The 17,639-nt window shown below is 41.4% G+C and overlaps 1 protein-coding gene across 1 annotated transcript in view; it reads left to right on the plus strand.

The window, feature by feature from the left end:
* Nucleotides 1–17,639, plus strand: part of LOC117517156 (cytokine receptor common subunit gamma-like) — a 40,317-nt gene that overhangs the window by 11,853 nt on the left and 10,825 nt on the right. The window contains exons 4-5 of the mRNA XM_034178074.1: nucleotides 5,152–5,285; nucleotides 16,618–16,792. Of these exons, the coding sequence (XP_034033965.1) occupies nucleotides 5,152–5,285; nucleotides 16,618–16,792 (309 nt within the window). The remainder of the gene's footprint in view (nucleotides 1–5,151; nucleotides 5,286–16,617; nucleotides 16,793–17,639) is intronic.

Consider the following 17,639-nt stretch of genomic DNA (forward strand, 5'->3'; position numbering starts at 1 on the left):
CATTCCCCTTCAAGTGGACTCCCCCAAGCTCCAAGAACGATACATCGGTCCCTTCAAAGTCCTCAAAGTCATCAATCCCGCCGCAGTGAGGCTTCAGCTTCCGGCCTCACTGCGGATTCACCCAGTGTTTCACGTCTCCCGGATAAAACCCCATCACACCTCACCCCTCTGCACCCCGGGTCCGGCACCACCTCCTGCCCGGATCATCGACGGGGAACCGGCTTGGACCGTGCGTCGGCTCCTCGATGTCCGTCGAATGGGCCGGGGTCTTCAGTACCTGGTGGACTGGGAGGGGTACGGCCCCGAAGAACGCTCCTGGGTGAAGAGGAGCTTCATCCTGGACCCGGCCCTCCTGGCCGACTTTTACCGTCGCCATCCGGAGAAGCCCGGTCGTGCGCCAGGAGGCGCCCGTTGAGGGGGGGGTCCTGTTGTGTGTGGGCCGCTGAAGAGGAGGTACTGCTGGCCCATCACCACCAGAGGGCGCCCTGCCTGGAGTGCGGGCTCCAGGCACCAGAGGGCGCCGCCGCCTGATGAGAGCAGCCAGGATGACAGCTGTCACCATTACTGGACACAGCTGACTTCACTCAGTACGGAGGTATATCAGCAGGACAGCGTCTCCACCTCAGTGCCGAGATATCACCTTGAGTTTAAGGTAATCACCTCTGCAACAGATACTGTATCTTTGTGACGATACATTATAAACTTTTCAGGACAGCGGAAGGCCAAGTGTTCGGATAAGTACTCACCTTTCCTGCTTCAGTGTGACAAGAGGTGGAGGCGGCTTTGCCCCTCTCATCTACTGGGTGCGGTCGCATCCCAACCTGTGTGTTTGTGTTCTTTCCCGCCAGCAGTACCGGATCCGACGAGCGGAGGCAGTGGCCACCTGGGAATTCGGGACTTGGCGGTTCCAGTACTTCTGGGTTTCGGTGGCAGAGGAGATCTGGGTGGTTCCGGTTCAACTAGGACGGACGTCTCCTACCTTCGGGCCTGCCCACAAGACACCAGCAGATTTCGGCTTACAAATTGCTAATTGTTGTATCAGTTGTGCTATTTTCACAACAGTAAAACTTGTTCTTACTTTTCTCCATTGTCCGTTCATTGCGCCCCCTGTTGTGGGTCCGTGTACCTACACTTTCACAACATTATCAGCAGCTATGTTATATATGATTCATGGTTTATCATCCAGACCAATAATGAATCCATCTCATCCATGCATCAAAAACGAGGAAGAAAGTCTCTTAAAATATGGTACAATCCAAAGCTGTGTGCTTTTCATTTATTAGATGTCCAAGCACCAGCAGTGTGAAGGACCCCATTATAATTATAAGGATTTGTTCTTGTTTTTGTTCTTTTTGTTTTTGTTTTTCCTCCAAAAGTATCTGGAGCTCAGAATCAACAAAAGGTTCAGCAACCAAATTGTAATGTGAAACTGCAAGGCTGAGTGCTATGCTCTCAAAATACCACGATGACTTTGGAGGTGCTTTAAGATGACTGGAATATGCCAGCTTTGCACGTTATCAAATCTCATTTGATGAACACACCCACTGATGCATAACTGAGTGTGAAATGGTGGTCAGCCGATAGTGCTACGCAGTGCCAAAACACATTCTCGCAACAGCCACTAGAAACCTTGGATTCTCACCCCATGGTTAGTATGCCTGCCCCCCGTGCTGGATGGGGGAATGCAACAGGTTCCATTGATGATGTGACCCTGAGGGAGTGTGGTTTGAGGCAGATGAGTGTAACTGTGAACAGCAAGTGGCGCTACGCAGTGCGTAAACTTCTATCTCAGATGCCAAAAAATATTCTTGTGTTTCAGCCTTGTGGTGGGCAGCATGCCTCTCAGCTGGTAACTGGCTTTGTTCAGACTCTCGGTTCAAAAGAGATTTATTGCATATCTAAGTCAAATCTGATTTCAGTGACTAACTGTCCACTTTATATACAGCAAGTGACCAGATCTGCTATGTGTCTCCATGTGACGATCCTCATTACCCAACTTATCCACACTGGTTGCTATAGTAATGACATCATGCCCAGAGCAGGGCATGTGAGCGGAGTGGGAGTGAGCGTGGAATGCTATATTTAAAAAAAAACTAGTGTAGGATATTTCCAAACTGACAAAAAAAAAAAAAGAATGAGAGTCTTGTGGCTGATGCCTGTTCCAGGATCCAAAAAAAAAGAAAGAAAAAACAGAATAACAAAAACAAATCTTCCACTTGAAATTTGTTTTGCGGTTTTATTTAACAAACCATTGAACTCCATTTACATACAGCTTAAAACTTCTAAAAGTTCCAGTTTGTGTGCACCCACACATCCATAAGCGGACTACACAATGCGCCATGACACGACACAGACAGAAAAACTGTTGCAAAGTGACAGGCACCCAATTCTCCAATCCAGCAGTACAATGGCATTATCTATTAACAAATGCAAACTGTTTACAGCAACAATCACTAGTAAAAATACTATTAATAGTGCAAAATAATAATAATTGTCTTTAATTAAGCAAGAAACAAACTTCATTAAGTCATACATGCAGATATGGTGCCTACAACTAGTGTTCCTTCAATCTTGTGTTCCACTTTCACATAATGGAGTGTTGTACTCACACCATGCGTAGAGTGCCTTAATTGAGAGAGTGACGACATGACGAGTCAAAAAAAAAACGGTCACATGACGCGTGGTGCCATCTTGGGATCAAAATAGCGTTCGCTGTTAATCTGTCTATATGTAAATCCAGCTATTTTATTTATTTATTTGCTGAAAATGACGGGTTGTTGTGCTTTTGGATGCACAAATAGTCACAGCAAGGGCTGTGACTATTTGTACAGATGTACAGATTCACTTCAGATCCGAACAGAAGAAACATTTGGGAAAAGCTGTGTGGGATGGAAGCCAACTTCATCATCAAAGCTTTGAGAGGTAAACTTATTCTTCAGTCCCATGTACAGTAAAACTCACATAAACCAGATATTCGCAGTCACCGGACAAAAAACGTCCCCACGTTTTGTATTGTTTTCTATGTAATAAACACCGTATATAACAGATTTCGTACAATGGATTTTTTGCTCACATCGGATAAAATTTCCCGTCTGATCACAATGTATTTCCATTTCAAATCCCTCGCATGTAGGATCGGAGTCATTTCCATGATTAAAAGCAGCCTGATGTGCACCTGTTAAATCAGCCACAAAAGGCTGTGATTTGATGCTTTTCTGCTTTCACTCCTTTGTCTGCCATCATATTATAACAGTTTTTACAGTGTGCACGCTGATTACAAATGGATCAGAAAAGTCGGCACATGAAGTAGGTAAAAGAGGAAATTGTACATCTTACCTTTGATTTGGAGGTGCTGATTGTAGAATGAAAAGCTTGTTGAGGGTCAAATTAGTCCATAATAAAGTATAATCCAGAGACAGAGAACTTTAAAACTGTCATGCACGTCATTGCATGATATGGAGTTTCAGAGCTGCAGAAGCATAAATCAGGCTTTAAATTAATTTAATAAATCATCATAAATTGTAAATTTATGTAAATTTGATAGCTTAACTATTTTTATATTTATTTTGATAGCACCTGTATAAGGTATGGCAGACAGAAACGTCTGGACACAATTGCAGGACTCAACACCGTAGCTCAGGTTCGTAAAAGCGTTTACTGAAAAATTCGGTGGGGTCCGGTACACAGCAAGGCAGTACAAAACAAGCAAACAGATCAAAAACATCAGGCTTAAGGCGTGATCGATGCAAACAAAACACAACGTGGTAGCAGGACTTGGACACTTGGAACACAGGGCTGGAAGCGAAGGCACAACGATCTGGCGAAGGAGTAGTGCCACCAGTGGGACTTAAATACACCCAGGTGATGAGATGCAGATTAGAAACAGGTGTGTGGAAAGATCCAGAACTGGATGTGGCCCAAGCAGAGTGCAGCGCCCACCACCAAGCACCAAGAGAGATAGGGACAGAAAAAGACCAAGCAAGAAAAACTCAACACAGAGAAAACCATAAAAACCTAAGATAAACATGGCATAACACCGAGCACAGGTACAGCGCATGACAACCTGTGCCTGGATGTGTTGCTGTATGTGGCTAAATGGTTTTAAAAATGTTGAAAACATTAAAGGTTCTTTCAGTCATTCAGCGCAGTTGGAACCAAAATGGCGCCATGTTCTGAGTTGACGCCACTCTCTTTATCAAGGCACTCTAACCATGCATTTAACAGGACTGTGCAAAATTCAGAAATTTAGACTTCTCATTCTGCATCCTGTTTGCTACCTCAGCTCATAAATCAACGGCAGTTCAAGAACGGAATTGAAATTCAAGAGTCATGTTAAATTCAATTCTGAGTTTTACACAGCCCTGGTGTATAAAGCATGACTGACCCAGAGTGTATCCATGTATTATTAAGCCTGAAAAACACTGCAATCATCAAGTCAGTCACACACAGCAGTTGTGTATGTGTGTGTGTGTGCGCGCACAGGCTGCGTTTCAGCTGGCTTTAGCTGTTGCATTACTGCTGAATTTCATTTGCCTTTGATAATAGCTTTTATTAAACACTCTGTGTCTTCTGCAACCTTTTTTTGGGGTACATGAATTACAGATTAGTTTGGGCTTTTGTGTGTGTGTCTGCCTGTGCATGTGCGCATATTTTTTCCCAGTGGCTCATTCAGCTGAACAACAGCTGTCAACCAAAAGCCTAAATAAATGAGGCTTGAAACGGATTTCATGTGAATTTTGGTTCAGTCTTGCAACATGGCATCAGATTAAAATCAGACATGCACATGTTCAGATTTTTACTGGTTGTCTGAACAAAGCCTGTGAGTTTGATCCAGTGAGAAATGCAATCCGGTGAGAGATCCTTCGTAGACTCAGATGAGATGCAGTCCATGCTTTCTAAGTAAACGTCAGCTACGACATTTTGGCCGTGTTGCTCATTTCTATGTTTGCCATCTATGCACCAAAGGAGTTCAAAAGAGTGGTGGACGTGGTGACACACAGCACCAGTGTATTTTGTCAGACACATTAATATTAAAAAAAATAATCAACTACATTTATCCAAAAGCACAAGCGTGCTTGACACTTTTCCACATTACTGTATCTTGGAATGTCTTCATCATTTTTCATCCATGATGCTCTGTGTTGTCTCCAGTTAAGCTAAATCCACCAACCAATCTGACTGTATTGAAAGGAACCGACTCCAACCTGTGGTTCTACTGGAACCATACTGCTACACGTTGTGTTGAGAGTGAGATCCGTTACAGAATAGACAACAGCAACTGGGAGGTAGGAAGTCACTGTTTTTCAAAAATGACATGTTATTTATTAAATATGCATTGAACATCTCTTACCCTTATTTTGATGTAATTTCTGACTTGTTTCCCGATGCCATAAAATATAGCCATCGGGTATTGCGAAGGCTTTGCACCTGTCCATGTTTCTGTGCTCAACATAAGTCCAGTCCTGTCATGTTCTGCGTTTGCTCTTGTTGTCTGCCATGTTTAGTTTAAGTATTAGTTTTGATTTTGTGTTGTCTGCCTTCTCTGGCCAGGTGTTTCCTGCTTGGGCTTTGTCTGTCCCTATTCTCTCATGGCTGTCTCTCTTGGTGCTTGCTGGTAGATGTAACCATGGAAATAGAGACCTGGAATGGACGTCACGTAACTAGCGGCGTGCCGCACAGCAGCCATTACTAAGGGTGGAGAGAGTGCCTTGAACCAGTTAAACAGAAGCGAAATAAGGGGAAAAAAGGCAGCCAGTGCTTCATCATCAACTGCACCAACTACAAAAACAAATTCTCAAATACTAAAATTAACTGTACAAGAGCCTTAATGTAATTATGTAAAACGAATGTCTATTTTAAAGTCGTTATGTCACAAGTTAATATCGATACACTGAGACTATAACTCAACGCTATAAGTTCTTTCCATTAAGCTGCGTTCACATGCATACAAATACAGAAACAAAAATGTTTATATATATATATATATATATATATATATATACATACACACACACACACACACACACACACACACACACACACACACACACACACACACACACACACACACACACACACACACACACACACACACACACACACACACAACCCCTGGCAATAATTATGGAATCACCGGCCTCGGAGGATGTTCATTCAGTTGTTTAATTTTGTAGAAAAAAGCAGATCACAGACATGACACAAAACTAAAGTCATTTCAAATGGCAACTTTCTGGCTTTAAGAAACACTATAAGAAATCAGGAAAAAAAATTGTGGCAGTCAGTAACGGTTACTTTTTCAGACCAAGCAGAGGGAAAAAAATATGGACTCACTCAATTCTGAGGAATAAATTATGGAAGCACCCTGTAAATTTTCATCCCCAAAACTAACACCTGCATCAAATCAGATCTGCTCGTTAGTCTGCATCTAAAAAGGAGTGATCACACCTTGGAGAGCTGTTGCACCTTGTGGACTGACATGAATCATGGCTCCAACACGAGAGATGTCAATTGAAACAAATGAGAGGATTATCAAACTCTTAAAAGAGGGTAAATCATCATGCAATGTTGCAAAAGATGTTGGTTGTTCACAGTCAGCTGTGTCTAAACTCTGGACCAAATACAAACAACATGGGAAGGTTGTTAAAGGCAAACATACTGGTAGACCAAGGAAGACATCAAAGCGTCAAGACAGAAAACTTAAAGCAATATGTCTCAAAAATTGAAAATGCACAACAAAACAAATGAGGAATGAATGGGAGGAAACTGGAGTCAACGTCTGTGACCGAACTGTAAGAAACCGCCTAAAGGAAATGGGATTTACATACAGAAAAGCTAAACAAAAGCCATCATTAACACCTAAACAGAAAAAACAAGGTTACAATGGGCTAAGGAAAAGCAATCATGGACTGTGGATGACTGGATGAAAGTCATATTCAGTGATGAATCTCGAATCTGCATTGGGCAAGGTGATGATGCTGGAACTTTTGTTTGGTGTCGTTCCAATGACATTTATAAAGATGACTGCCTGAAGAGAACATGTAAATTTCCACAGTCATTGATGATATGGGGCTGCATGTCAGGTAAAGGCACTGGAGAGATGGCTGTCATTACATCATCAATAAATGCACAGGTTTACGTTGATATTTTGGACACTTTTCTTATCCCATCAATTGAAAGGATGTTTGGGGATGATGAAATCATTTTTCAAGATGATAATGCATCTTGCCATAGAGCGAAAACTGTGAAAACATTCCTTGCAAAAAGACGCACAGGGTCAATGTCATGGCCTGCAAATAGTCCAGATCTTATTCCAATTGAAAATCTTTGGTGGAAGTTGAAGAAAATGGTCCATGACAAGGCTCCAACCTGCAAAGCTGATCTGGCAACAGCAATCAGAGAAAGTTGAAGCCAGATTGATGAAGAGTACTGTTTGTCACTCATTAAGTCCATGCCTCAGAGACTGCAAGCTGTTATAAAAGCCAGAGGTGGTGCAACAAAATACTAGTGATGTGTTGGAGCGTTCTTTTGTTTTTCATGATTCCATAATTTTTTCCTCTGAATTGAGTGATTCCATTTTTTTTTTCCCTCTGCTTGGTCTAAAAAAGTAACAGTTACTGACTGCCACAACGTTTTTCCCTGATTTCTTATAGTGTTTCTTAAAGCCAGAAAGTTGCCATTTGAAATGACTTTAGTTTTGTGTCATGTCTGTGATCTGCTTTTTTTCTACAAAATTAAACAACTGAATGAACATCCTCCGAGGCCAGTGATTCCATAATTATTGCCAGGGGTTGTATATACATATACTGGCAGTTGTTGTTTAACATGATATGAAAATTCAGTAAGGTATATCTTATATTCCAATTGTAAGGTGGAACTATGCTAGTATATAAAGGTATATCTAAATATCTAAAAAGGGAAGCGTAAAATAGGAGAGTAGGTGCCTGGTCTTGAGAAGCAGGGATGGTGAACGGCTTTATATCTACTTGTAATAAAATGCTCGTAAAAATCATATATATACGAGGTCTGTCAATAAAGTAACGGTCCTTTTTATTTTTTTCAAAAACTATATGGATTTCATTCATATGTTTTTACGTCAGACATGCTTGAACCCTCGTGCGCATGCGTGAGTTTTTCCACGCCTGTCGGTGACGTCATTCGCCTGTGAGCACTCCTTGTGGGAGGAGTCGTCCAGCCCCTCGTCGGAATTCCTTTGTCTGAGAAGTTGCTGAGAGACTGGCGCGTTGTTTGATCAAATTTTTTTCTAAACCTGTAAGACACATCGAAGTGGACACGGTTCGAAAAATTAAGCTGGTTTTCAGTGAAAATTTTAACGGCTGATGAGAGATTTTGAGGTGAGACTGTCGCTTTAAGGACTTTTCACGGTGCGAGACGTCGCGCAGCGCTCTCAGGCGGCGTCATCAGCCTGTTCAAGCTGAAAACCTTCACATTTCAGGCTCTATTGATCCAGGACGTCGTGAGAGAACAGAGAAGTTTCAGAAGAAGTCGGTTTCAGCATTTTATCCGGATATTCCACTGTTAAAGGAGATTTTTTTAATGAAAGATGTGCGGACGGGTCCGCGCGTCGGGATGCAGCCGCCGCGACGCTCCGCCACAGGAAAAACACCTCTGTTGAAAGCCTTAAGGACAAGTTGGAACATGTCCTGCCTGTTAAACAATTTCTCATATACTCACTCCACTGAAAGCCATCAAAAGCCGCCTGGATTTTACAAATGGTTATCAACACGGAGGTGTTTTTCCTGTGCCGCCGCACCGCGTCGGCTGCGTCCCGACGCGCGGACCCGTCCGCACGTCTTTCATTAAAAAAATCTCCTTTAACAGTGGAATATCCGGATAAAATGCTGAAACCGACTTCTTCTGAAACTTCTCTGTTCTCTCACGACGTCCTGGATCAATAGAGCCTGAAATGTGGAGGTTTTCAGCTTGAACAGGCTGATGACGCTGCCTGAGAGCGCTGCGCAACGTCTCGCACCGTGAAAAGTCCTTAAAGCGACAGAATCACCTCAAAATCTCTCATCAGCCGTTAAAATTTTCATTGAAAACCAGCTTAATTTTTCGAACCGTGTCCACTTCGATGTGTCTCACAGGTTTAGAAAAAATTTTGATCAAACAAAGCGCCAGTCTCTCAGCAACTTCTCAGACAAAGGAATTCCGACGAAGGGCTGGACGACTCCTCCCACAAGGAGTGCTCACAGGCGAATGACGTCACCGACAGGCGTGGAAAAACTCACGCATGCGCACGAGGGTTCAAGCATGTCTGACGTAAAAACATATGAATGAAATCCATATAGTTTTTGAAAAAAATAAAAAGGACCGTTACTTTATTGACAGCCCTCGTATATGTTGTCGTCATTGAAAGATTAGCAGTAATATTACAGTGGAAAAAGCAGCAAGGTAAATGAGCACAATGGCAAAGCATACTTCAGATTTATATTTTAATACATAAGGATTTTTTTTATCCGAGCTTTTAATCAGCTTGAATACAACTTACAAGGCTTCATTTATAAAAATCCATCGAGAGTTATGATGACAGGAAAAAAAAACACAGTAAATTCCCCAAATTTCCACACTTTACATAAAACATTTTTTTTCTACCCAGGCATGTATAGGTTAATTAGAAAGAGCAATTAAAGGGCTTTAAAACAAGCCTACTACAAGGCATATTTAAGCCCCACTGGTTGCAATAGTGATTCGCCTGATCGTTGCACCTTGTGCCTTTGCTTCTAGCTCTGAGTTTGTGGTTTTTTTCAAGTCTTGCTGCCACATTGTGTTTTTGACCACCTGCCTGTTTGTACCGACCATGCCTTTGCCTGATGATTCTGATCTGTTTGCTCTTTTTGGACTGCCTCGCTGTGTACCGGACCCCACTGAGTTATTCAGTAAACGCCTTTTTAAACCAGAGCTACTGTGTCGAGTCCTGCACTTGTGTCCAGCCGTTAATGTCCGACATCCCTGATAGTCCTATTACTGCCACAGTCTTCAAATTCACAGCGAACATTCTTGGGACAAAGACCTTGAGCACGTTCAAAGAAGGCTAACCTTGACGTATTTTAAGAGGTATTTTAAGAGGTTAAAAAGTCACATTCTATTTCAGTTGGTTCTGTTTTGTTTTTGAGTGGCGGGGGTGACACCCAATCAGAGTAGAGCTGCACTGTGATGTCAGTGGCTGCAGTCTCCAAAACCGGCTTGTTTTGTGTGTTTATATACAAGTCGCTTGTACATTATGCAAAAGCTAGTGAGGAATAAACACTTCTAAAACTGAAAATGCTATTTTTAGCAACATTGAACGTATTTACAAGACATTTCGCTGATGATAGCATGGTGACCTCACAGGCTGGTAGCTAGCTGCAAAGTTCGGTTTTGTTTGTGTATAAATATATCCTCTTTGTCATGTATTATGTAAAAGCTAGCTAGAAATAAACACTTCTAAAAGTGAAAATGCTGTTTTTGTATCCTGACAACACTTCTGGAGTCATTTACAAGATATTTTGGGCATTAGCATGAACGCTAATGTCAGCTAACTCAAAGCTAACTTTCTGGAGTTAAATTTGTCTCAATATCAGCAAAGGGACAGAGGGTGATCTACAAACATTCCTTCATTTGCCCAACTTTTGCTCTTGTCAAAAACTCATGTACACACACACGCAAGGCCCCCGTCAGACGCCATTAAAATTTAAACATTGTTTTCAATTGATTGATACAAGCAAAGCGCCGTGCAGCAGTGTGAAGCTCACTTTACAGTAGACAGAGGCACAAACCAGAAATGGCACAAAAAATCTTCCCATTGGGGAAAAAGCCGCAAACCGGACAACATTGTCGTAAAAAGCACAAATGGTAGACGAACCCGCAAAATGGAAATGGCTTTGCTTGTTCATGTCCGCGACATATACATATTACAGGTAGGCCTTCTAAAGCTCTATTTCGTGCAGCACACAGGAGGGCAACTTTATTCTTGAACAGAAATTCAAAAAATATTAATGTTCAGAAAATGTTTATCCCCACATCAAAAAGCTGCTCACAAAAGTGTGAAAACAAATTATTTCCCTTTAAAAATTCACTGCCAAGCCTGTTGCCCAACCAATCAGTGATTTTGTATTTGACACACTGGTGTAGCAGACCAATAACGAGCCACCGTACTACCACTCTGAGATCCAAGATGGCAGCGTCCACAGAATATAGCTTATCCGCTGAACCTGATGTATTTTTGTCCAAACTTTGTGTTATGCACGTAGATATGGCCGCACAAAGTAATTTCTTAGAATTCAACAATGTGTCATGGAAAAGATTCATTGATTTTGCAAAAAAATGGATTAACTATGACTGCAAAGAGCGTAAGATTGTGTCCACAACTGCGACCAAGTTAAGCTTGGATTTTCACGATACAGTTGGTTACCACTACAGTTGTTACACGCGCTTTTGTGACATAAGGAAGATCTGCAGGAAGGAAAAGGCCCTTCCAAAGAAACTCACAGCTCAAGGTATGTGTAGAAAAGAGAACAGTTTTGATTTCAAACCTAACCAGAAGTAGAAGATAATTACAGATTTTTCACAGCAGTAATTCAAATTAAACTGAACATGTTTTAAGAATATAAAATATGTAAAATATCACAAGTCATTGTGATATTTTACATGACATTCATTTGCAATGTTGAATCTACCATGTGTAGCATGGCAAAATGCTCCTTGGATTAGACAAAATTAAATTTGTATAGCAATTTTTAACCATGGAAACATGAAAACAAGACCATACCGAATGACCAATTTGACAAAAGTAAATCAAACACTATTCATTTATGTCAGGCAATGCTTTCTAGGCATTCACATATTCTACAAAAATCTATAAAATGTTCCTTTTTAGCATTTCATGTTCTCCATATTCATGAAATTCATTTAAACCCCAAGTGCATAGTCTTGTTCAAGAAATTGGCTGGCTGTCATGGGCTTGTTGCATTACAATAATATGTTTTTTGTCCAATCATTTTATATTAAATTTATGACAAAAATTTGTAGTGTGTCAAAATATTTTGTCTAAAATGGAAATATTTTCTGTTACAAAGGTTAAAATACCTTTGGTCATTGTTTGGTATAATGAGAAAAATGGACAGAAAACACGCTTCATATCAAATTTTTAAGGAAGTACCTCTGTAGCCATTATGATGATAATAATAATAATATTTCAGCAGAGTTCCGGTGTCACAGACCGAATGGTCCCCCCTAAAAATCGGTCCCCCCTGCCTTCACTGCACATGCATCATTAGCTGAGGTTCATGGATTATCACCTTCTTTCTGCTTACAACTCCACTCCATTCATTTTGTACAACATTCATTTCCACATAAATTCAGCATTATTTCATCATAAAAATTAGAGAGATTAGAGCATGCCATAGGTATTAAAGGCACTGCGCTGCGGTGGTTTGAATCATATTTGTCTAATAGATTACAATTTGTTCATGTAAATGGGGAATCTTCTTCACAGACTAAAGTTAATTATGGAGTTCCACAAGGTTCTGTGCTAGGACCAATTTTATTCACTTTATACATGCTTCCCTTAGGCAGTATTATTAGACGGTATTGCTTAAATTTTCATTGTTACGCAGATGATACCCAGCTTTATCTATCCATGAAGCCAGAGGACACACACCAATTAGCTAAACTGCAGGATTGTCTTACAGACATAAAGACATGGATGACCTCTAATTTCCTGCTTTTAAACTCAGATAAAACTGAAGTTATTGTACTTGGCCCCACAAATCTTAGAAACATGGTGTCTAACCAGATCCTTACTCTGGATGGCATTACCCTGACCTCTAGTAATACTGTGAGAAATCTTGGAGTCATTTTTGATCAGGATATGTCATTCAAAGCACATATTAAACAAATATGTAGGACTGCTTTTTTGCATTTACGCAATATCTCTAAAATCAGAAAGGTCTTGTCTCAGAGTGATGCTGAAAAACTAATTCATGCATTTATTTCCTCTAGGCTGGACTATTGTAATTCATTATTATCAGGTTGTCCTAAAAGTTCCCTAAAAAGCCTTCAGTTAATTCAAAATGCTGCAGCTAGAGTACTGACGGGGACTAGAAGGAGAGAGCATATCTCACCCATATTGGCCTCTCTTCATTGGCTTCCTGTTAATTCTAGAATAGAATTTAAAATTCTTCTTCTTACTTATAAGGTTTTGAATAATCAGGTCCCATCTTATCTTAGGGACCTCGTAGTACCATATCACCCCAATAGAGCGCTTCGCTCTCAGACTGCAGGCTTACTTGTAGTTCCTAGGGTTTGTAAGAGTAGAATGGGAGGCAGAGCCTTCAGCTTTCAGGCTCCTCTCCTGTGGAACCAGCTCCCAATTCAGATCAGGGAGACAGACACCCTCTCTACTTTTAAGATTAGGCTTAAAACTTTCCTTTTTGCTAAAGCTTATAGTTAGGGCTGGATCAGGTGACCCTGAACCATCCCTTAGTTATGCTGCTGTAGACGTAGACTGCTGGGGGTTCCCATGATGCACTGTTTCTTTCTCTTTTTGCTCTGTATGCACCACTCTGCATTTAATCATTAGTGATCGATCTCTGCTCCCCTCCACAGCATGTCTTTTTCCTGCTTCTCTCCCTCAGCCCCAACCAGTCCCAGCAGAAGACTGCCCCTCCCTGAGCCTGGTTCTGCTAGAGGTTTCTTCCTGTTAAAAGGGAGTTTTTCCTTCCCACTGTAGCCAAGTGCTTGCTCACAGGGGGTCGTTTTGACCGTTGGGGTTTTACATGATTATTGTATGGCCTTGCCTTACAATATAAAGCGCCTTGGGGCAACTGTTTGTTGTGATTTGGCGCTATATAAAAAAATTGATTGATTGATAAAAGACAGATGAAGCGAACAGAGCGCTGCAGCTAAAAGAGCTGCTAGCTGATGCGTTCACTGCGCGTTGGTCATTTCAAAGCGTCACGGAATTTCACAGAGTTTCTGCTTAAAATGGCCTCAATTCTTCCTTAAAACAGACTTTACAATAATTTAAGAGGTTTTACCTTCATCATCTGATGGTTAATAATCCCATTAATCCATTTGATTGTTTTGGGTGAAGAGACTCCGTCTGAGACGTGCTGCTGTGGTCCGAAATGATGTATGCGCAGTGAAGCAAGGCGGCCGATTTTTTTTGGAGGGGACCATTCAGTTTGCGACACCGGTTCAGGGCACAATGTAAACACACCTCGTGAAGCGTAGACAAAAAGACAACATCGGGGCATACCAGAAGTTTATCACAGGTGCAACACCTCTTCTAGGGTTATCACAAAAAAGAGGGAAAATCTACATACTGGTATAAAGCTCCTAAAATCATTTTATTGACTAAAAAAGCAACGTCTGAACCGCAACTGTAGAAAGGACATGGCAGGAACAGTGTATACCGAAAATACACACACACACATATATATATACGAGGTCTCTTAGATAATAAACAGACCCTTTTATTTTTTTTTTAACTATATGGATTTGAATGACATGCGATTACACCAATCATGCTTGAACCCTCGTGCGCATGCGTGAGTTTTTTCACGCGTGTCGGTGACGTCATTTCCCTGTGGGCAGGCCTTGAGTGAGATGTGGTCCCGCCCTCTCGGCTGAATTCCTTTGTTTCACACGCTGCTCGAGACGGCGCGCGTTGCTTTATCAAAATTTTTTCTGGACCTGTGAGGAATATCCGAGTGGACACTATTCGAGAAATTAAGCTGGTTTTCTGTGAAAAGTTTAACGGCTGATGAGAGATTATGGGGTGTTTCTGTCAGTGTAAGGACTTCCCACGGAGCGGGACATCCTTCAGCGCTTCCAGGCTGTTTCGAGCTGAAAACATTCTAATTTAAGGCTTAATTCACCCAGGACATCGTGAGAGAACAGAGAAGATTCAGAAGAGGCCGGCATGAGGAATTTATGCGGACATTCCACTGTTTAAGGACATTTTTTTAATGAAAGATGTACGCGCAAATTCGCCGAGTCGTCTCCGTGACGACTCGGCAAATCTGTGTGCGCCGCGACAGGAAAAACACCTCCGTGTTGAAAACCATTTGTAGAATTCAGGCGGCTTTTGATGGCTTTCAACAAGTGAGTAACTGAGAAATTGTTTAACAGCTTGGGCATGTTCCAACTTGCCCGTTAAGATTTCCAACGGAGGTGTTTTCCTGCCGCGACCCCCCGCGGTCGGGTCCGGCCCGACATGCGACTCTGCCCGCACGTTCTTTCATTACAAAATGACCGTTAACAATGGAATGTCCGAATAAACTCCTCATGCCGACTTCTTCTGAAAGTTCTCTGTTCTCTGACGACTTACTGCGTCAACAGAGCCTGAAATGTGGAAGTTTTCAACTTGAAACGGCGAGACGCTGCCGCCTCGAAGTGCAGATCGCCGTCAGGCGCCGTGGACCGTCCTTAAAGCGACACTACCAGACCAAAATCTCTCATCAGCCGTTAAAATTTTTACCGAAAACCAGCTGAATTTATTGAATGGTGTCCACTCAGTTGTGCCTTACAGTTTTGAAAAAAATTTTATCAAACAAAGCAACAGTCTCTGAGCCATTCCTAAACAATGAAAAAAAATCGACGAGCGGGTGGACGACTCCTCACTCAAAGACTGCCCACAGGCGAATGACCGACAGGCGAAAGACTGCCCACAGGCGAATGACCGACAGGCGTGAAAAAACTCTCGCATGCCCACGAGGGTTCAAGCATGTCTGATGTAATCACACGTGATTCAAATCCATATGGTTTTTGAAAAAAATAATAAGGTCGGATACTTATATATATATATATATATATATATATATATATATATATATATATATATATATATATATATATATATATATATGTGTGTGTGTGTGTGTCACAGTGAAAACCACCTCTCTGAGATCTCGTGAGATTTTGCAGAACTTGAAATCAGAATAGGGTGAACTGATTGCCGGTTACGGAAACCAAAACTCAATGTCTATGAAGTCTTGGCCAATTTTTAAATGAACTTATCTCAATTTTCACCATACAAGTGTCAACTGTCAAGTATCTGTACATGTACTTATTATCTGTACAATATTTATTGTCACTCAGTAAAATATAATATTGCGCAATTGATAATACTTTACAATTTATTATATGGCACATGATAAGTAGAAACTTGTAAAGAATTATATTACAATAACAAATTCCTCATAAAATAAAGTAATTTTTACATCCAAGTGTTGATTTTTTATTCTTTACGATTCATTATTTTTGCAACCCTGATATTATAAAAATTTGGATATCAAGTAATTTACTCATCCCATGGAATTGGGTTCCACTGTAATACAGTAGATTAAACAGTATATAATACTGTAGAATTACTATATATTGTGATGTGAAAAAAAAATTTAAAAAAAAAAATGAAGCATATATTCATTACATGTACCATGGCTTAAGGGGCTTTATTGAACATGTAAAAATTGTACGTAAGACAATAGAATCTTAATAATTAATTTAACAACTTCAAATTACAAAGAACACAATCCTCATATGGCCAAGAGTATTTTAGCATTGCATTAAATTATTCATGTTGTCATCCTTTTTCTGTCATTTTATTTTCTGCAGGTTTCCAAACTTGGAAGTGGGAAGCAGAATTATTGCATCAACTTGCCTTCCAGCAGTTCTCAATATGAGGTGCAGGTGAGGAGCACTGTGGATAAGGACTGTGGCAACTCTCATTACTGGAGTGACTGGAGTCAACCTGTGGTCTGGGGATCCATGAGGAAGAGCAATGGCACTGGTAAATTTTCACATTTGGTACAATTATTAGAATTGGTACAGCAGTGGCGGTGTTGCATTCGCTTGTGATGAAAAGGGAGCTGAGCCAAAAGGCGAAGCACCCGATCTACTGGTCAGTCTTCATTCCTACTCTCACCTATGGTCATGAGGTTGGGCTCATGACCAAAAGAACTAGATCACAGGTACAAGCTGCCGAAATGGGCTTTCTTAGGAGGGTGGCTGATGTCTCCCTTAGAGATAAGGTGAGAAGCTCGGTCAGCCGTGGGGAGCTCAGAGTACAGCTGCTGCTCCTTCGCGTTGAAAGGAGCCAGCTGAGGTGGTTCAGGCATCTGGTAAGGATGCCCCCTGGGCAACTCCCTAGGGAGGTGCTCCAGGCACGTCCATCTGGGAGGAGACTCTGGAGAAGACCCCAGACTAGGTGGAGAGATTATATCTCCACACTGGCCTGGGAACACCTCGGGATCCCCCAGTCATAGGTGGTCAATGTGGCCTGGGAAAGGGAAGTCTGGGATCCCCTACTTGAGCTGTTGCCCCCCCGACCCAATCCCGGATAAGAGGTTGAAGATGAGTGTGTGTATGAATGGATACTTTCAGGTTAAACATGTCTCACAGTTCTGTGACATTCTCATTCAACAAGCATATGAATTTTTGTTAAGTATAATGCACACCCACTGAGCCAAGCTGTGTTAGCCAGGCACATTCAGGTATATTCTTTTAACAAAATAAGTCAACAAATCATGAACCTGTATAAGTGGTGATGCAAAACCTGCTCCCCAGCTAACAAAATAAAGTTCCCAAAATGTTATAAGAACTTTTGTCAAATGTCATCAGAACATTAGCTGTAAAGT

Source organism: Thalassophryne amazonica, chromosome 9 (assembly GCF_902500255.1).
Source record: "Thalassophryne amazonica chromosome 9, fThaAma1.1, whole genome shotgun sequence".
Taxonomy (NCBI): Eukaryota; Metazoa; Chordata; class Actinopteri; order Batrachoidiformes; family Batrachoididae; genus Thalassophryne; species Thalassophryne amazonica.